The following is a 19,935-nucleotide window of genomic DNA, read 5'->3' on the forward strand; positions in this document are numbered from 1 at the left end:
GGTCTCCCCCGGGCACAGCAACACCCCGAACCCGGGTCACATCTGTGGCTGAGGCAGCCTTAACCGCAGGGTGGCTCCGTGGGTGGGGCTTTCAGGCTGCAGGGCGGTCACCGGGAAGCTATTCTTGGAGGCAAAGTCCGCACCAAACCACCCAGCAAGTCGGCTCAGCTGAGCCACTCCTGGGGCCACGGACGGAACCAGAGTCTGGTGACAGCACAGGGCCCAGAGCAGCGTTTCTCGTGATTTGTGGTTATTTGGAAGGTTCCCTGAGCCAGCGGAAGGCAGCGGGGTGTCCTCCGCAGCCAGGAAGGCTCCCTGTGACGACGGATCCCTGAACCCGGCCTCCAGCAGGGGCACAGCTGGCAGCAAGCCTGGAATCGCCTGCTGCTCTGGCCCAGCAGCCCCTCCTCCGGGCCTGGGTGGGGAGGCGGACTGGGAGGATGGGGGGAAGCCCCAGCCAGAGGAGCTTGGAGGGCAAGGACAGACAGACTGCCAGAGGAAGCGGGCTATGGGAAGGAGATTTATTTGCTCTGTGGCTCTGCGGTGTGAGACGCCAGGACCCAGGTGCAGGTGGAGCCCTCCCACGGCCAGCGTCTGCCCAGGAGCAGGGCCAGGGCCGCCCCGATGCCAGGCTGGACGGAGGGGAGAAGGCAGCAGCCGGTGCCACTGGCCCCCGGGGGGGTGTGAGCTGCTGCCTGCTGCCTCAGGGCATCACACGATGCCATCGTAGCCCTGCAGGCCACACTTCTTGCCGGCCACCTGGCAGCCAAACCGCAGCGCCTCCTGCATGCTCTTTCCTGGAGGGAGGGACAAGCCGCTGGATCAGCCAGGCCGTGGGGCAGGGCCCGGCCCCAGCCTGGTGCCTGCTGCTGAGGGACTCACCTTGAGACAGGCTGAAGATGACAGAGGCGTTGAAGGTGTCGCCGGCCCCCAGAGTATCCACCACGCGGGGCGGCGGGAAGGCATCCGAGTGGAGCAGCCGTCCGTCAGGGCCCAGGGCGTCGGCGCCCTTCTCAGCCCAGGCACAGACCAGCGTAGCCCTGCCAGACCCTCAGCCTCAGTCCCTCTCCCCAGGGCAGACCCCGAGTCCAGGCTCACCCACTTCCCACACCCACCCTCCCTGGCTCGCCCGGCTCACCCTTTCCTTACACGGCTGTACAAGCCCCTCAGGGCCTCCACCGCTGACTGGAACCCCAAGTGTTTGGCCACATCTTTGCTGACAAACACCTGTGCACAGAGGGAGAGGCTGACGATCACCCTACCTCTAGTCCGAGCTCGGGCACTCCCACCAGCAGCCTAGCACTGCCCCCACATTATGACCCCGCTCCTCCCACGTGGCCACCCCACCCCCAAAATAGCATGTCGCTGCCCCACAGAAACATGTTTTCATGCTCAAGATATGCCAGGATACAGCTGTGACTCGGGGCACACGCCCTGGTCTGTTTGTTCTAAGATCCATGAATTTCCTCCCAATTGGAAACCCACAGCGAGCCTGGAGCGCCATCTTGGGGTGGAATCTACCACTGCCAACTGAAACCAACTCTCAGTTTTGTTTGGGGTTTGTTTTTCTCATACAACTATGCCCTCTGGGTCTGGTTTCTTCATCTTAAAAACTAAGGGGTAGGGCCTCGGAAGTTGCCTCACACCAACCACACCAACCACAGAGCTATCATGGACCTTAGAGACCTCACACCAACCACAATTAGAATTGCCACCTTGGCCAGTGTGGCTCAGTGGATAGAGCATCGGCCCGTGGACTGGAGGGTCCCGGGTTCAATTCTAGTCACGGGCACATGCCTAAGTTGCGGGCTCGGTCCCCTAGTAGGGGGTGTGCAGGAGGCAGCCGACCAATGATTCTCTCATCATTGATGTTTCTATCTCTCTCTCCCTCTCCCTTCCTCTCTCAAATCAATAAGAATATATTTTTTACAAAATTGCCAGAGACGGTTTTGGTAAAAAATACTTCAGCCCAAGCCCCACCCCGACCCATCAAATAACCCACAGGGGTGGGGCTCAGGCATCCATATCTCTTAACCTGCAGCCAAGGTTGACGACTGACCAGCTCCCACAGTGATGCTAAGATTGTCAACCCGATCCCATTTACACCCCGCCCTGCTCAAATCCACGTGCGCAAGGCCCCTGCCCATCCTCCCTCACCGAGTGGCTCCCACAGCCTGTCACCCTCCCCAGAGTTGGAGGACACCTCAGAAAACAGTCCTCTCCCTCCTGTGAAGAGAAAAAGACGGAGGAGGCCGGGGAAGAGATGCTTCCACACAGGCTCGCCCTGCGGCTGGCTGCCTTCGCCCTGCCAAGGCCATTCGGCTCCCTCCTACCTACGCACCCCCCGGGGTAGAGCTTTCCTGGGCTACTGCCGAGGCCGGCACCGGAGCCCACAGCTGGGGACCGGAGCCCACAGCTGGGGACCGGCCTCTGCTCTGCCCCCTCCTGCCAACACCGGCGGGCCATGAGGACCTAGCTGCTCCAGGCACTAGGCAGGACAAGGCAGTTCTCCGGCTCCTCTTAAGAACCAGGTTGGCTGGATGCGGCAAGAAGCGGCCTGGGACTCACCACGTCTCCGTAGCCAAACAGCTGGAACAGCTCCTCCCGGGGCTTCTCCACCTCCACGGACACCCCGACCTTCTGCCCCGGAGGCTGCCTGGCATTGTGCTGCTCTACCCGCTGCAGCATCTTCACCTGCTCCGACGCGTTCCGGCCCTGGGGCAGAGCAGGGCCGCTCAGGACCGCCGGGCACTGCCCAGCCACTCCGGTTCGTTCGTCCCTTCCTGCTGAAACTCTGGGTGAGGGGGTAGGGTGGCTGGGGAACCCCATTCTCAATCTAAAGATCTCAGAGCTATCGCGGACCTTAGAGACCTGACCAACCAGTCCTTCCGTTTCATAGATGAAGAGACTAGAGAATAAAAGAGACTGTCCTAAGGACCGACAGGAAGTTAGCGACAGGGCTAGGATGAGAACTCGGGGCTTCTTGGGGTTTCCTACCCCCCAGACTCCATCCAAAACCTCTCCTGCAATGAAGATTCTAGTTCCCTGGATGTGGGAGGGAGGTATGGGTGAGGCCTCCTCCAGCCAGGCTCCTGCCAGTGTGGGCCGGCCTGTAGCACAGACCACGGGCTTTGCCTGGGGCCAGCATCCTGCTTCTGGTGCCTACATCCTACTGTGTGGTCTTGAGTCACCCAATCTTTGTGGGCCTTAGTTTTCTGCCTAACAACATAAGGTAGGATGGAAAGGGGATGGGGGTCAGATTCATTCATCTCTAAGGCACGTCATGGCTCAAAGAAACCAAGAAGGAGGCAAAACACGAAGGGTGGCAGGCTGAGCCCTTCGAGACACAGGGGGGGCAGGGCTTGCCTCAATGTGGATCCACTTGAACCGAGTCAGATCCACCTTCTCAAAGTCCGCAGCAGAGACATCTGGCAGGTTCCTGCGTCACGAGATGGGAAGGACAGAGAAGACGTGGCATGGTGAGAGGCTGGCCAGGGCCAGGAGTCCCACAGGCTGCTGGCGTCCTCACGCCTGGCCCTGACGGACGCAGGGCAGGAAGCTGAATCTACAGCACCGGCTTCTGAGGCTCAGCCCCGGGACAGACCCCATCCCAGGCTAAACTGACAACACTCCTCGCCCCACTTGGCTCCATCCAGACGACTGGGGGCAGTCTGCTAGGGCGCCCCTTCCTGTGTTGGGGGCTGTGATGTGATGTGAGGGCAAACTCAACCCAAGTATGTGTCAAGGAGCCAGTTCTGTGTGCCTTGGAGACCACATCTTCCAGAATGCCCTAAGAGCACCAAGAACTACAATTCCCAGGACCCGCCCCCCCCCTTGCTAGCCACACACAGAGCTCCCAGCATGCAGTGCCCTGGGAAACTACAACGGCCATGGCTCCTCTGCTGGGAGCTCACGTCTGGCACCACCGCAGTGACAGCACCACGGCCTGGAGTTTGGCGGCTCCGTGTCACAGCCGTGTGGTTAAGCTTAGTGCTCGAGGATGCGTTTGTATTTGACTAATTGCGGTGTGGACACCCCCCAAGGCTCTGCCTTGACCTCCCTGGCCAGAGGCCTACACACAGCCCATGTGCTCTCTGCATCCGGAGCCGAAGCCTCCACCCACTTCGCTAGCTGTGGCACCTGCGCCTCCCCAGCAAATGGGCCCCAACCCCCGCCTCACAGGCCTCTGCAGGTAACAGAGAGTGTGGCCATGCCTGGACTGAGGCCAGCAGGCAACAAACACTTCTCTCGGAGCTCTCCGCCTCCCTTCCTGGGAACACCCACGTTGTGTCCTTGATGAGAGTTGCTACAGACGGATGCCTGATGGGCAGATGAGTAGGATCGCCCCATGTGAGTGTTGCCACTAGCATGTATGCCCCCCACTCATTCACTGGGACGCACAGAGCCCAGGGACCCTGGCCACAAAGCTAGTCCTAGGGTGACCTCTCTAGATGCAGTGGTCACGCTGGGCGGGAGGGAGGGCCTGAGCCCCAGGGCAGCTGAGTTTAGGCCATCTCAGCCCTAACACAGTCCCTGGCACATATTATGTGCCCAGTAAACGAACCCTCTGAGATCCTCAGTTTCTAGCGCATCAATGGCTGCGAATGGTGTGTGCGTGTGGGCTGGCTTCATGATGTGGCACCTTGGCAGGGCCTCCTCTTTTTTGAACACCCAAACCCCAGCTCCTTGGTGCCAGGCTGCAGGCCGGCAACTCTGAGGCTGACCCTGGAAATCCCCCGGGCCCCCCCAGGGCTTAAGATGGTTTGAATCACATCTCCCATCCCTCCGCCCCCAGAAAAATTTCCCGGCTCCCAAATGCGGGCTGCTGATTGAGTAATGATGGAGGAATCACATCACAAATTACATCTGGGGCATTTTGCCTGCCCATCCTTGGTACTGACCAAGGCCAGGTTGCCGAGCAGAGCAAAGCCCACCCCTTCCCACCTCCCATCTCCCCTCATTGAAAACAATTCAGAAATCACTGAGCAGCTTGGCATAGGGACAATTTCTGGTACAAAGCGAGAGGCCACAGAGGGTGGGCCATTGGGATGCCCGTGGCGGCGAGGGAGAGAGCTGATTGGTGGGTGTGGCAGGGCGAGGCCAAGGGGCCTTACGTGTCATAGAGCACAATGGTGCGCGAGCCATTGGAGTTGTTGACGATGCAGCAAGAGCATGGGGTCTCCCCCCGGCTCTGCCAGGCCACCTGAGACACGTCCACACCCCGCTGCCTGAAGTCAGTCACCAGGAAACTTGGGATGGAGCCCGAGCCAAGGGAAGGGCAAGGAGACACACATTAGAGCCTACGAGTGCCCGGACCTTCCACGGGGGTGGGAGGTGCTGGAGCACGCGGTGCGGAGGGCCCTGCAAGAGAAGGCCCTGTTCTGCGAGTTCAGCGATGGCGGCGGCAGCTGGCGAGGCGCAGACGGTGTACGAACCTGCAGGCATGTAGGATCGTGCGGCTGCCACTGGCCTCGTTAACGATGACGGTGGAGATGGGGACGGAGCCTGTGGTCTGAAAGACCGTGTAGTGTAGGTCCACGGAATAGCGACGGAGGTCATCCAGGACAAAACTGCCGGCGGAGGAACCCGGGGGAGGTGCAGTTGACAAGGTTTGGGGGCCCGGAGGTCGCTGGCAGGGCCGCGAGGACCCAGGGTGCAAGCAGAGGGGGCCAGGAGGGAACTAGAGATCGCCGGCTGTGGCTGTGCAAGGAGGCGGGAGAGGCAGGAATGCAGAGGCTGGAGCTCAGTGAGAAACACACTAAGGGTCATTCTCTCAGGTCCCGACTCGCGCTGGAAAGGACCTGCTTCATTCATAAAGTTCCCGGGAAGACCTGGGGCCTACAGCACTGCCCTTCTGCAGCAGGCAGGTGAGGGCACCGTGGCCTGCGTCACGCGAGGCCCAGGCAGAATTAATCATTACCAAGGTGACACTTTGCCCCCGGCCGCCCTCTGCACCGGTCCCCAGGGCTCTCCTCTCTCTGAAGTCCCTTCCAGTCCTACAGGGAGTCCTCGCATTCTACACCCGCCTCCAGGATGCCCGGCCAGGAAGCTGGGGCTTGGGGAGCTGCTCACTGCCCTCGCCTCTGGCAGCCAAGCCCACCCTCCCGGGCAGTGAGCTGGCTCCCAGTGCCTGCTGGCCCTCCCTACGGGCCTGCTACAGGACTCTTACCCAGAATCCCCTCCCATCAGAGTGAGTCGGGCAGGGGCAGCCCCCCAGGAAGACTGCACCTCCCGGGCCCTCTCTGAGAACGCAATCCTGTGCCTAGGACCTGGCACATACGCCAGTCGTCCAGCCATCATCCTGGCTTTTCTCACTGAGGCTGGGCCCCATTTCTGGCAGCACCAAAGCTGGACAACACAGGTGTGTGTAAAGGTGGCCAGACAATAATGCTGGGGAAAAGGAAGGCAGCGGGAAGAGAGGGAGAGCAAATCTGAGATGGACGGACTCCGTAAGAGAAGCCACAGGGGCTGGGCAGGGCTGGTGAGGACAGGACACTGTGGGCACCACTCGTTCAGAGGGTCGCCAGGAGCTGGAGCCGATCCAACGGCATGTAATTCACACAGCAGGTCAGGACGTCGGTCCTTGTCTCAGACCCCAAGGACCCTTAAAATAGTAGCTTTTCCACAGCCTAGAAAATATGGTCTGGTTTGCCAAATAACGTTTGGTACCCAGTGCCTGGCACATGGTAGGTGCTCACTGAATGTTTGTGGGGCACGCGGGGAGAATTGGGAATGGCCGCCATCGGCACGATTGCTACACAAAGGTGGGTCCCCTGCTCTAAGCAAGAGCCGGCCCGGCCTCTAACTGGGGGGGAGGCAGCTGCTGAAGAGGGTCAATGACTGACCAGCTCTTGGCGCTGGGTCCCTCGGTCCCACCTCACAGGGCAGGCTCTCGCCCCAATTTGCTTCGTGCCGGTGCATCAAGGAAAGGAATCTGGCTGTGGCTCAGGGCGCTGGGCCGGCAGCAGGTCCTCCTAAACACGGTTCAAAGGGCTGGGCTTCACAGGCCAGCAGCCCGGAGCCTGCCCCGTGCCCGCAGTGGGCAAAGTGTGGGCCTCGCCTCCTGATAAACGCCTGCTGAGTCGGCAGTGCCAGGGGTCAAAGGACGCTTGGTCCCTGCGGCAGCCAGCATGGAGAGCGCGTGGGCCGCTTACGGACCACACACAGCCTCACGGCGCTGAGCCCGGAGGCCTGGGTCGGGCCCAGCTTTAACAGGCGGCGTCAGGGATCAATGGGGACGTGAGCACTGGTCCCGCCCCCTCAACTGGGAAAGAAACTGTAAGCCTGGACCCTTGGACCATGGATGATGGACAACCCTGAGGGAGGATGGGGACAGCAGGTCCCTAACTGCTTTCTGCCTCAAGCACAGCCAGGGTGAGGGATTTAAGAAGGGCAAAGTCGCACCACCGCAGTCTGTTGGAAGCAAGGAGGAGAAGGTGGGGAAGCTGAAGCAGACTCCAGCGACGGGCGCAGGAACCAGGCTGTGGAAACGAAACCTTTACCAGGAGCAGCGTTAACATCTGAGCAGCAGACAAGCCACGCTAGGGCGGCTCCGGGATGCCGGTATCCATCCGTGCCCTCCCACCCGTTCCTGGTGGCCACAGACCACTCCTTATAGCCCACCCGTCCAGGGTTAAGACTGCGTTTCCCTTCCCCGCTGTGGGCAGGCCTCCCCTGCTCCCTCCTCAACTCACTCAGCAACATGGCCGGGCGCCAGTGAGCCCATGAAGGCACAGGGGGCTCCTAGCAGGGAGAGGACGGTGCAGGAGTTGGATGCATTGCCTCCACGCTGCCATCTCTGGGACAAGCACCTGTAAAACACAAGGAGGGTCCCTGCAACTTCAGCAGGCTCGTCCTGGGGCGACCAGGGCTGGCCACAGTGCCCTGGGTCGGGCTCGCAGGATGTAATCGCTAGGAGAGATCCCCGAGAGAGCACCCAGGCCAGGCCCTGCCCGGGTAGCTCAGTTGGTCAGAGCATCATCTTGATGCACCAAGGCTGCGGGTTTGATCCCTGGCCAGGGCAATTAATTTCCATCTTCCACCTATTCTTATGACATGAGGAAACCCCTCACTCAGGTCCATTACAATGTGAGGGTTCCACTCCCTCTGGGTTAGCTCCTCCCCAATCATAATGGCCCATCTCTCCCCCGGGGACAGCTGCTGTACTGTCCGCCTCCCCTTAAGAGCTGGATAACTCCAAGTGCCACTTCCCAAAGGTATTCAGTTTACTGCCTGCTCCTGTGTGAGTAGAGCCGCTTCCATAATAACTCAGGTTGAACGAAGACAGGAAGTAACCTGGACACGGTGATCATATAAGAGGAGGAGAGCTAACTGTTAACAAGTTAAAAAGATTATTGGGTGAAGACCAGTTATTCCTCCATTATTTTTGTTTTGTTTTCCTTTTTCCAGCTTTCCTGAAATGTCGCTGACATTTAACATTTTGTAAGTTTAAGCAGCACGATGTGACTTGATATACACACATATTGCGAAATGATTACCACAAATGAGGTTAGTTGACACATTCACCACCTCACGTAGTTACCTTTTGGTCCTTTATTTTTTCTCGGTCTTTACTGAAAGTCTAACAAGAGGAAACTACCTCAAAATACACCTGTATAACTTCACTGGCATCACCAAGGACAAACACGGTAACATGCAGAATAGTCAAAAAGCTTTCATGGTTTCTCATTTGTGCTCCAGTGACACTGGGAGGTACCCAGTGCAGCTGCTATTTCTATTCTCCCAGACCCAGAGGAAGAACTGTGAACCACGTCCCAAAGCATCACTCGTGAAGGGAAACGAACGCAGCAGAATTTCTAGACAAAGGTCTATTCGTACACAAACGTCCCCCCGAACTGCCCTTCCGCCTTGGGAAAAGGAGGCCATGATCGCATTAGGAAGAAGGAGGCTGATTTGGAAAGGGTCACACCTTTCTCAAGCTGTGACCTTCAGAGAAACGTCCAAGCAGAGAAGAGAGGAGCCGAGGGGAATCCGATATGCTCAAAATCACACCAAGTTACTCCTGACTCCCAACCACGGCAATGCGCTCCGTATTTTTAAATGAAGAGCAGTTAGGCCCCACCTTGGAGGAGTTTTCAGGGGAAGACGATACAGTTCTACTCTGTGGACACCCTTCAAAGTCACACCGACACCCACCCTCACGTTCAGAAAGGATCTGCTGACCAGGAGGATGCTCGCTCTCTGGAAGGCTCTTCTCGGCCTGGCCTCTGCGAGGCAGGGCCATTGCTCAGGGGCTGGCCGAGTCCCGGGTGGCAGCTCCCGAGAGTCCCCCGCTGCCCACGGAGCACAGAGAGCCTGGGACAGGTGGGGAGGACGGGGTCCCCACTCCGGCTTGCTCATTTGGGAGGCACAACAGAGTGGAAGAGCTGGGCTGGGTGGGATGGGAGCACAGGACAGAGGCCCTGAGCTCAACCCAAGTGCTCTGCGGAGCAGCAGAGCCAAGGGTGTGAGGGGGAGGGAGGTGCACCCTCAAGCGCAAGGAGCATGGAGAGCAGGGACAGGTCTCCAGAGAGGCCCTCACTTATTCCTGCCTCCGGAACCAGCCCCAGTCCGGGGGGCGGGGGGGGGGGGGTGTGGGGGGCAGGTCTCCTCCCCCTAGCCACCTCCGGAGGCAGGCACACCCTGTGCCTCTCCCCCACGGCCCCTGCACCCTGGCAAGAGGCTCTAACCCCTGGCAAACAGAGCAGCCAAAGCAAAGGGTCAGCTCCGGCGGGACAGGGAGCACAGGCAATGACTGTGCAGGACGAGGGCTGGAGCACTAGACTCGGGGTCAGGAGGCGTGGGCTGCGGCTGCCGCTCTGCCGCCCATTGAGCACACGGCCTCACGACAATCACCTAATTCCTCCACATCTACCAAGAAAGGACTTGGCCGGTCTTTCCACACTTCCCTGGGCTGCTGTGATCCAACAGGGCTGGATGGACCCAAAGCCCGAGCAACGCCTGGCCTCGCCGCTCACTTAGCCTCAAGGCTATCGGATGGCGTGTCTCGCGGGGCCCAGCCTTGGACTGGCCTTTTATCCAGTTGTGGCTGAGACAACGGATGGCCAAGGAGCAGTTCTTCCCAGGATCCCAAGCACTGGGCTGCCCCAAGAGGAAGCCCTGCCCTCCACCTGGGATTGCAGTCTAACTCCTTATCAAGAGTAAATATAAGAGCCCTGGCCGGTGTGGCTCAGTGGATAGAGCATCGGCCTGCGGACTGAAGGGTCCCAGGTTCGATTCCGGTCAAGGGCATGTACCTTGGTTGCGGGCACATCCCCAGTAGGAGGTGTGCAGGAGGCAGCTGATCGATGTTTCTTTCTCATCGATGTTTCTAACTATCCCTCTCCCTTCCTCTCTGTGAAAAATCAATTCAAAAAAAGAGAAATAGATGCGATATATATGTGGTAACTAAATTAGAAGTAAATGCTAAGTGAGAGGCAAGGGCATAGATATTGTTGTTAAAATAAATAATAATAATAACTGGCCCTGCACCGGACTAGCTGCGTGCCCTTGGACAAATCACTTCCTCTCAGAGTCTTGTGGGTAAAACGGGGATAATCATGCCCCCCAACAGTCCCAGGGTTGAAATGGGAATCGGTGAACACACTGCTATCTGAAGCCCGGGTCTCGTTACTAAAGGACTCAATTCTTTCCCCAGGTCCCGGACAGAGGGCGCGGGGCCCCGCTTCTGAGGCTGGACTCTCACAGCCCCAGCCCTGGAGTCTGGGCCTCGGGGCACCGAGGCGGGGCTGCGGCGGCCCCTGGGGTCTCAGGGGCCCGAGCGCCCCTACCTGCTGTCCGTGTCCTCCTCCGGATACTTGTCCACCACATTGATGATGTCCAGCACCACCAGCCCCACGCACAGTATCTGCTTCTCTCCCATGAGGCCGCTCCCGCAGCTTTCCGCCCGCCGGGGTGCAGCGGTTCGTCCGGGGCGCGGGGTTTTATGCCGCAGGATTGTGTCCCCGCTCCCCGAGGCTGCCTGGCTCCTCCTCCGCGTCCCGAGCTCCGCCTCCAGGGAGCCTCCCGCAGCAGCGGGCGTGCAGCGTCGTGCAAAGAGCGCCGCGGGGCCCTTGCTCCCTCCGCCCACCGACCCAAGCGGTCCTGGGAGCGCCGACTCCGCGGTCTCGGTCCCGGCCTCGCTTTAGCAGGCGGCGTGGCCCTGCAGATGGCAACACCTCCCCCTTCTCGGCCTGAGGTCTTCATTTGTCAGACGGACTCGGAGCTAATGCAGACCTCTCTGAAGTGCGGCTAGGCGCGCTCCTGAGCAGGTGCCCATGCCCCGCCCTCTCCGGCACCCGCCGCTGCCGCTCCGCACGCTGGATCCGCGGGTCGGCGCCGGCCTCGCGGCTGCGGCTGGTTCCGCTAAGCCGAGGCACGGCTGCACCCGGGCCCCGCCTCCGCCCTGGGCCGCCAGGTGCGCGGCGCTGGTCACGTGACGAGGAGGGGCGCTCAGCGCCCCCTGGCGGACACCGGCGAGACGGGCGGGCCCTGGAGGACGGCCCCGCTGGGGCGCTCAGCCGCAGACGCAGGTCGCCGCCCACGCGTCCACCGCCAGTGCGGGCGGAGCTACCCCGCGCCGAGCCCTGTGCACGCCCACCTACCCCCGGACATACTGAAGCAGACGGTGTGTTTCGTTTTGTTCTGTTTTTTATAAAAACCAAATGTCTTTATTCCTGAATAGTTTAGTATGGCGGTGGTGGCGGAGCGCCTCAGGAGCGCCCTGGAACCCGGGGGACCGGCCTAGAAGCCGCTGGGGGAGCTTCTAGGGTCCGGGACCCGCTCCTCCGCAGCCCGGGGCCTGCGGGGGACAGCGATCAGGCTCACAGTCTGGACGAGGGGACTCCGGAGACCCCCACCTGGCACGCTCCGTTTGCGGGGGTCGGGTGGGCTGGGGGGCGGGGAGGCTGCTCTGGGCGCCTTTGCCGGTCGGGTCTGGAGACGGCGATGCACCTGGGGCTGGGGTGCCCGCCCCCCCAGATGGCTCTTTGGCGGCACAGACACTTCAGGCCGGTCGGCCCGGGCCCCTGCCTACGCCTGTTCCAGCTCCAGGTCCAGGTCCCCGTAGAGCAGGGCTCCGCTGAACATGGTGAGCGGCTCCTCCGAGTGCGCCAGCTGCCCCATGACCAGGTCGATGCAGACCGTGTCCCCCGCCTGCAGCGGCAGGATGAGGCTGAAGACGCCCAGGGCGCCCGGGCTGGGCTGGCTCTCAGCCACCGGCTTATTCTCCAGGCCCTCGGGCTCGTAGCCCCCGGAGTCTATGCGCGCCACGCCCAGGTTGGAGCGGGACAGGACCGCCTCCACTTTTTCGTGCCGGTGTCCGGTCAGCACGGCGCTCAGCAAGTAGCGTCCAGCCAGCGGCGCTGTGAACACGCCTGGGGACGAGGATGGCCGTCAGGGGGAGGCAGGTGGCAGGGCCCGCGGGCTTTGGGACCCAGAACTGGACTAGGGAGGGACCTGCTGGGTCTTTTCACCGCTCCCCCACAAGACTGCAAGCTCCACGAGCGAGCGCAGGAGATCTGGTGTTTTGTTCATTCCCGCACCCCCAGCACTCAAAACAGTGCCCCCCACTCCCCCCAAAAAGCTGTTGAGCTAATGACTCCTCCCCTCCCCACCCCGCAGTCAGTCAAGCTGTGGTGAAAATGGGTAGATGGAGGGAGGACTGGGACTCTCCCAAATCGGAGCAGGAAGAGGTCCACCTCGTCTGAGGGCGGGAATGGGCCATCACTGCATGGCCTCTCCACCCGCCCCGCCCCCCTCCTCCCCGGGCAGCCAGCCCCCTACCCGGCTTACCGGTTTCTGGATCATAGAATTCCCCATCATTGAGCAGGACTCTGTCGAAGGGCACTGTGCCTGGCTCAGACCTGGGCAGACTCAGGGCAGCTGAAAAGGCCACCCGGGGCACGGAGGCTGCTGGTGCCCCCTCCGCTCCTGAGTGGGGGTAGGGTGGGTGTCAGAGTAGATGCTCAGCCAGCTCCTTCCCCTCGGGAGTCTCTACCGCCAGGGCTGCCTGAGGCCTTCCATCCTCCAGCCCCTAGTTCAGTTCCCCTCCCTCCAGCCTCAAATGAGAACTTACCTTGTTCACCTTGGGGACCTGTGAGAGGAGGAAAGAGGGGAGAGAGAGAGAGAGAGAGAGAGAGAGAGAGAGAGAGAGAAGCTCTCAGTCACTCAGCAAACATCTGCTGAGTCTGTCCGGCTGTGCTAGGTGCTATACGGACTCCAAAGCAGGAATGGGGTACCAAGGAGAGGAGGAGCAGGGCCACGCTGTCAACTGCTGGGCCTATGCCCTTAGCCTTTCACACCCGACACACCCTTGTAGGCTCAGCGTTGGTCTTCAAGTCAGCAGTGAGGCCACCATATCCAATCAGCCAACAGTGCCTATCCCAGGGCCCGGCCACTTTCCTAATCACTGTCAGCCATCGGGACCCCATGCCTCATCCCTTTCCCCACTTCCCTGTCGAGTTCAAAGGGGAATGTCAGAGGGGCGGTAACCCTGGCCGCTCAAGGATCTCAGCCCACATACCTGGTGGCCCAATGGGCCCCTTTTGTCCATCCTTGCCTGGGGGTCCTGGAGGCCCGGCGGGGCCTGGGGGTCCCTGTACTCCAGGAGGCCCTGGGGGCCCAGCTTCACCTGCAGGCCCTACAGTGACAAAAGTTTGTTGTAGGAGAGCCATAAAAGGAGTTTCCAAAAGACAGAGAGGGTGATGGTTCCACGGACAGGTTGATGGGACCCTGGCTGCCCATGCGGGCTGCCCGGCTGGCAGAGCAGCACCCCACCCCCACCCACAGCCGGGGAGCTGGGGCCCGGGATCACCTCTTGTGGGACGGGATGGGCTCTGCAATCCATGCTGAGCAGAGCAAAGAAAAGTGGATGGGCTTAAGGCTGGGCTGTTGTGAGAGAGGGAGAAAGAACTGGAAAGGGGTCCCCCCACACCCCAGGCCTCCTCTTGCCCCCTCACCAGTGAAGTCCCTCAGGCCGAGCTGGTGGAGCCGGTCCTCCAGGAGCAGCAGTGAGCTGTTCAGGGCGCCGAGCCGCCTGCCCAGGCCCGCCTGCCCCCCCAGCAGCTTCTCCAGCAGGGCTGCCTGTGTCTGGCTGGTGCTGTTGGTCTCCCGTAGCCCAGCCCAGAGCCCAGCCACATGTCTGGAAAGGCCCTCACGTAGGCCCTGCAGTCCCCCGGCCACGGTGTCCAACCGCTCACAGACGCCCTCCAGACGGCCCAATCGCCCCTCTAGGCTGGGGCACTGGCCAGCCTGCGCCTGCCCCTCCTCCAGGCCTCGGAAGCGCTCCTCGCTCTCCATGACATGTTCTGTGGCCTCCTGCTGCAGCCTGTTAATCTCGGAGATGATGCGGTCCTTGGTGGCTCCCAGGTCGGCCAGGTCAGCGCCCTGGCCCTCCACTGTGGCCTGGAGCTCATGCAGCGAGTCATTGAAGGAGCTGACGGTGAGGATGACTTCGGAAAGCTCTCCTTGCAGGGCCTGGAGGGCTGAGCCTGAGCTGCCCCCGAACACACTGAAGCCATCCAGAGGCCCACGGCTGGGCCCCCCAACACCCGGGCCAGCCCCCGGGCCCCGTGGAGGCAGCAGGGGGCAGGAGCAGCGCTCCACGCCATCCCGAAGGCGGCCCAGCTCCTCCTGGACGCCCCCGCAGGCCCCACAGCCCTCATCCCCGCGGGCCTGTAGCAGACCCTCTAGCTGGCCCAGCCGTGCAGCTGTGAGATTCAGCTGAAGTGTGAGCTCTGCAGCTGCCTCATCCTGAGCATCGACACGACCCTGGAGCTGGCCTACGACCCCTTGCAACCCTTCCAGCGTGGCCTGCCGTGTCTCCCCAGCTGCTCCCACCTTGTTTAGGCCAGAGATGACCAGCCGCAGCTGCCCCTCGCCGTCCAGCACCCTGCGCTCCAAAGCACTGAGGGTCTCACTGACCTGGGAGTCCTTCTCCCCCAGGGCCCCAGAGCAGAGCTGCCCACATGCCTGCACGGCCCCTGCCACCTGCTCTTCCAGCAGGTCCAGCCGCCCACCCAGCTCCTTGCTCACATTGTTCAGCGTCCCCTCCAGCTTCTCTAACCGGCCCCGGGCAGCAGGCAGCCAGTGGGTCAGGCCCCCAGGACGCCCAGGCCGGCCCTCCTCCTGCTCCTGTGAGGGACCCAGGGTAGAGTTGAATCGGTCTTCCAGGCGGGAGAGGCGGGATGCCAAGCTGGTGTAGCCTGGGGGATGGCCCCCCTGCCCCGCTGCACCTTCCAGCTCCGTGCCTCTCCGCCCACTCAGCACGGTCACGGAACCGGCCACGACCTCCAGCCTCCGCTCCAGCTCTGCCAGTCGCCGGCCCAGCTCTGGAGGGCAGCATTCCTGAGGGGGCCTGCGGCCCACGGCCTGCCCGGCGAGCTGCCGCTGCCGCTCCTCCAGTAGCTTCTCCAGTCTTCGCAGCCGCTCCCTGTCCTCCTGCTGCTGCCTGCGGAAGCCATCTAGCCCCGCCAGGCACACGGAGCAGGACTCCTGCAGCCGCTGCTCCACCTCCCGCAGCAGCTCCTCGCTGTGGCCGGGAGAGGCTGGGGCCGGATCCAGGGCTCTGCCACCACCACCGTGATGGTTGTTGAGATGGCCCAGCTCCTGGTCATGGGTGGAGACACGCTTGTCCAGTTGCTGCAGCTGCTGCTGGATCTCGTTGAGGGTTTCGTGCACGCCAGGGCGGGCAGCTGCGTCTGCTGGCTGCTGCCTCCCGTTAAAGGCCGTCTCCACAGCCTTCTGGACATCTTCCACCAGGCGCCCACTCAGTCCCTGCAGGACACCCCGAAGGCCCTGCAGCTCCTTTGTCAGGCTCTGTACCTGCTCCTCCAGCTGCTGCACCTTCTCTGACTCCCCAGGACCTGGCAGAGAGGAGAAGACATAAGGCAGCGGGGCTGGACTCAGTGCCAGCCTCCTAGGTCCAACTCCAGCAAGAGGTCAGAGGTCCTAACTGATTTGACTATGGCTTAGCGGGGTGATTTGAGCAAGAAAAGACAGAAAGAAACTCTCATTCACTGAATGCCTCAAGGCCAGATCTTTCCCCCTTGCAACACTCCATTGGGCAGCTACCGTGAGCTCTTCCCATTCTGCAGAGCGGGAAACAGAGGACCAGAGAGCTTAAGTAGCTGGCCTATGGGTTACAAGTTAAATAAGTGGCAGAGCCAAGTTGGACACCCAGGTCATCCGTCTGACCGCCCAGCCCATGTCCTCTCACTGTCCAGCGCGTCTCTTAACGCTATGGAAACGGCTTCCTTCTGTGAAACAGGTATGACACGGCCACTCCCCCGGCAAGTGAAATGGGAATGTGGGGCGGCTCTGTGGCCCCAGGACCGCAGCCATTCCTGGGCAGCACCGCTCCACAGCACCACAGGACACAGATGAGCTCTGTGGCAGGCCTCTGGGGGCTCCAGCTGGATGAGGGGAGAGTCAGCCAGAAGTTCCTGTTTCCATAATTACAACATGACTTGCTCCCTGGCAAGCAAACACAGCACATCCGCAGGGCCCAGCACACTGGGGAGGGAAAGCAACAGGGCAGGGACTGCTGCATTCTGGGACCTGCAGTCTCCAGAGGCCAGGGAGGGGCCTGGGACCTGGAGTTGGTTGCAGTGCATGCTGGGACTTGTAGTCCCAACTGTCTATATCCCCTTGGACCAAGCTTCCGAAGGAATTCCCCCTTCTTCCCGCAGCTGTTCCCAACTAGGAAGTATCTTGGCCACATGTGGGCATGTGTAAGCACATTCACTTTCTCTGCCTCCTTTTTCTCTGGTCCCTCTCAACCTCTCCATCTCTGTCTGGTGTACACACACGCACACACACGCTTACACATGCCAATGCACGCACACACACATGGACAGGGAATCTCAGAGATCCCATTAACTCTTTTCTGTCCCTTTTTTCTGGCTTGGAACATGGAGGTTTCCCCCGTTTTCTGCCCCCCCACCACTTCCCACTACTCTCTCCAGGGCTCCCATACTCACCTTCCCCCCCTAGTCCACTCAGGTGGCTTCCTGCACTGGAGCCAGAGAGGTTGGGGCGGCCAGGCCGTGGCCGGGGGCGTGGTGTGGTCGGCGCAGGACCCAGCACTGGGGCAGGATTCTCAGCACAGTCATCACCCCCGTATCCCTGACAGCACCTCCACTCCATGTCTGTCACCGTTTTGTAGGCCACGCGGTAGCGAGGACGGAGGAAGCTGCGGTACCTGGGAGAGGTGGAGGGAGGGCTCATTACTCCTCCCTGCACTGTCGGTGATCGTGGCCCCTGGCCTCAGAGATGGGCAGCTGCTGGTGGGCAAGGCCTGTCCCTCAGGCTGGGTCCCCCTCACCGTTCAGCATGTGGTCTTGCTCAGCTGACAGCTGTCAGCTAGCTTGTTGGCCAAGGGCCAAATCGCTGTTCTTCCTCCGCTGTCCTGTGCTGGAGCCTTGAACTCCTCTCCTTGAGCATGACCAGCCAGAGAAGGCACTGAGGGGCTGCCGAGTGCTCTAGTTCAGTGTGCCCACCAGCCAAGCTGTTGCCTCAGCATCTCCTCAGAGTGGCTCTGACTGAAGCCCCCGGCCCTGCCCTCGCCACCTGCTTGGTGCACATTCCCAAGTTGGCCGCCCTAGTGCTGTCCTGGCCCGCCCCACCAAGCACCCACTCCCCAGCGCTGGGCTCACATGATGCTGCGAGGACACTGGGGCTGGCCCCAGCCACAGGGCTGGTAGTCGGGCTTGACGAAGGTCTCTACTCCATCCTCCAGGACACAGCTCACTGTCCGAGTCACCACGAAGGCACACCAGTTCCTGCAGGCACAACCCCACGTGGGCACAAGAGCCAGGGACACACACCCCAGGGAGGGCCCAGGGCCACCAGAGGGCCGGGGGGGGGGGGGTCAAAGGATGAAGGGCCCTGGGGGACCCGTGGGAGCAGGGCTCTGGCAGGGGCAACTCCCCCACGCCTTCCTGTCCGCCCGGAGTCTCGATAAAGACTTTTCAAGACAGGAGAGGAGGCGCAGAATGGAAAACCACAACTATGAGAAGTCGATCCTCACGGCTGGGGCGGGGGCCCGGGGAGCCTCTGGATTCACCCATTCATTCGTGTCCCTTTTCTATCTCAGTCTCTAGCCTGGCGTGGCCTGTGTGAGCCGGCTGGCGGGGCCCTCTGGTGACTCGGTGATTCCCTGGATGCTGGCTTCCACCCACCCCTCAGGGGAGAGGCCCCCCAGGCAGGGGTCCAGCTCAGGGTTCAGCAGAGAATAAGCCATTGACGAGCCCTGTCCCTCAGGGGGTTTGCTGGCCTCGGATCTGTGTTGGCTGGAGAGGCCGAAAGGAGCCCAGCAAAAGCGTGTCAGTATCAGGGATCCCTGGAGGGGCTGAGGAAGCCCCAGGAAGGGATGAAAGGGCTGCCCGAGGGTCCCAGGCTGGTACACAGGGCAGGAAGGCCCGGCCATGCCCCTCAGGTCGTCCCCCTGGACACCTAACTTCAGGTCCTGCCGAGGCCGAGGGAGCTGATCCCCCTGAGGTTAGAGAAGAGGACCTATCTATTGGGGGGTGGGCCTGGAAACGCCCAGCAGGAAGGTGGGCTCGTGAGGAGCCATCTGATGGATGGGCTTCCTCTCCCTCTCTTCCCTGCATTGGGGAGACAGCCCAGGAGAGGGCAGCCAAAGCGGGGCCCTCGATACCCACTTCTGACCCACCCTCCCACCTACCATCAGCCTTGGGCTGGGCCCCTCTTCACCAGACACTTACCTGTGGCGGCTGGCAGGCCGAGGGGCGCTCTGGGCCTGGGGCCCCCCGGGGCTGAGGGCCCCACCGTTCCCTGTGTAGAGGCTGTACCCGCGAGGGGGGTAGCTAGCTGCCCCCACGGCTGTGGTCAGCAGGCAACAGAGGTAGCAGCTCCAGAGGGTCCTGGGGGCCATGGTGGGGCGCTTGGCCGTGGCCCTCAGAGGCACATCCCGCCTGATCACTGGCGCCTCTGCCTGGAGCGGGGATGCCCGCAGCTCCGGGGTCGGGTCCTGTCCCCAGCTTCCTGCCAGCAGCCCCCAGCCACAGGCCTCCTCCTTGGCCTCCTGGCCTGACCCCTCTCCCCCTCCTCCTCCCGCCTCAGGCTCCGTTCCGTCCGTCCCTCCCTCGGTTCCTTCCGCTCTCCTCTTCTCCACCTCTGAGGGGAGTTTGTTCTCGGCGCCCCCAGGCCTCCTGCGCCCGGTCCCTGCCCCGCTCAGATGCTGCTTCCTGGGCCTCCGCCCCCTCACCCCAGCTGGCCCTCTTCTGGTCTCCTTATCCGTTTTCCCCAATGACTGGATCCTGGGGGTGACAGGACTTTACCCCTGTGGCCGTTCAGAGGCGCAAGAGTGGCTGTGTGGGGCGGGCCCTGGCCTCCTGCCTCCCTCTCTTGCTCACTCCCCTCCCTTCCCCCCTGTCTGGCTGGCGGTCCAGCCTCCCCCTTCCTCCCCCCACCTCTCCAACCATCGTGCGCCACATCTGCTTCTAGTTAACTCCGGGAAAGAGGGGGGAAAAAAGGAAAAACAGAAATGTGGAGTTGCCGCCGGGCTTGGAGCCAGCCTCTCAGACGGGCCACATGGAGTGGAGCCGGGGCCAGGGCTGGGGAGGAGGCCCAGGGCTGGCCGCTTAGCTAGGGAACAGGAGCTGAAGCCACAGCTCCCCTGGGCGAGGGCAGGCCTCTCCTGGGAGGAGAGACCTGACAGTGGGGGGGTGGGGGTGGGGGTTGCGGGGGGGGGGGGGGTCCCAAAGGTGAGAGGAAGAGGGGAGGACTGTGAAGAGAGGAGAGCCTGGAGAGCTCAGCAGAATATCACTCACCATCCAGTCTAGCTCCCTCCTTTTACGATGTGAAAATTGAGGCTCAGAGAGGGAAAGTAACTTGTCCAAGGTAATACAGCAAGTTAAGAGCAGAGCTGAGATTAAACTCTAAATACCTAGTCAGTGACTTGGGAGAATAGGA

The 19,935-nt window shown here is 61.5% G+C and overlaps 2 protein-coding genes across 4 annotated transcripts; both read right to left on the bottom strand.

The window, feature by feature from the left end:
* Nucleotides 1–498: 498 nt before the first annotated feature.
* KHK (ketohexokinase) lies at nucleotides 499–11,386 on the bottom strand. 3 transcript variants are annotated; one of them, XM_059660338.1, is made up of 8 exons: nucleotides 10,791–11,386; nucleotides 7,695–7,811; nucleotides 5,436–5,570; nucleotides 3,367–3,439; nucleotides 2,569–2,715; nucleotides 1,139–1,227; nucleotides 883–1,040; nucleotides 499–797 (listed from the first exon to the last, which is right to left on the bottom strand). In XM_059660338.1, the coding sequence occupies exons 1-8, from the start codon at nucleotides 10,880–10,882 to the stop codon at nucleotides 712–714; spliced, it is 897 nt and encodes a 298-aa protein (XP_059516321.1). In that variant the 5' UTR covers nucleotides 10,883–11,386; the 3' UTR covers nucleotides 499–711. The 3 variants fall into 3 exon arrangements, with proteins under 3 accessions (XP_059516321.1, XP_059516320.1, XP_059516323.1); XM_059660337.1 differs by lacking the exon at nucleotides 5,436–5,570 and adding an exon at nucleotides 5,115–5,249 and having other exon boundaries at nucleotides 10,791–11,379; XM_059660340.1 differs by lacking the exon at nucleotides 5,436–5,570 and having other exon boundaries at nucleotides 10,791–11,382.
* A 245-nt stretch (nucleotides 11,387–11,631) lies between these two features.
* Nucleotides 11,632–19,363, bottom strand: EMILIN1 (elastin microfibril interfacer 1). Its single transcript, XM_059660330.1, has 8 exons — nucleotides 18,726–19,363; nucleotides 17,655–17,780; nucleotides 16,980–17,200; nucleotides 13,959–15,863; nucleotides 13,523–13,639; nucleotides 13,076–13,093; nucleotides 12,793–12,930; nucleotides 11,632–12,374 (listed from the first exon to the last, which is right to left on the bottom strand). The coding sequence occupies exons 1-8, from the start codon at nucleotides 18,893–18,895 to the stop codon at nucleotides 12,031–12,033; spliced, it is 3,039 nt and encodes a 1,012-aa protein (XP_059516313.1). The 5' UTR covers nucleotides 18,896–19,363; the 3' UTR covers nucleotides 11,632–12,030.
* Nucleotides 19,364–19,935: the final 572 nt, after the last annotated feature.

The sequence above is a fragment of the Myotis daubentonii genome, chromosome 12 (assembly GCF_963259705.1).
Source record: "Myotis daubentonii chromosome 12, mMyoDau2.1, whole genome shotgun sequence".
NCBI classification, from domain to species: Eukaryota; Metazoa; Chordata; class Mammalia; order Chiroptera; family Vespertilionidae; genus Myotis; species Myotis daubentonii.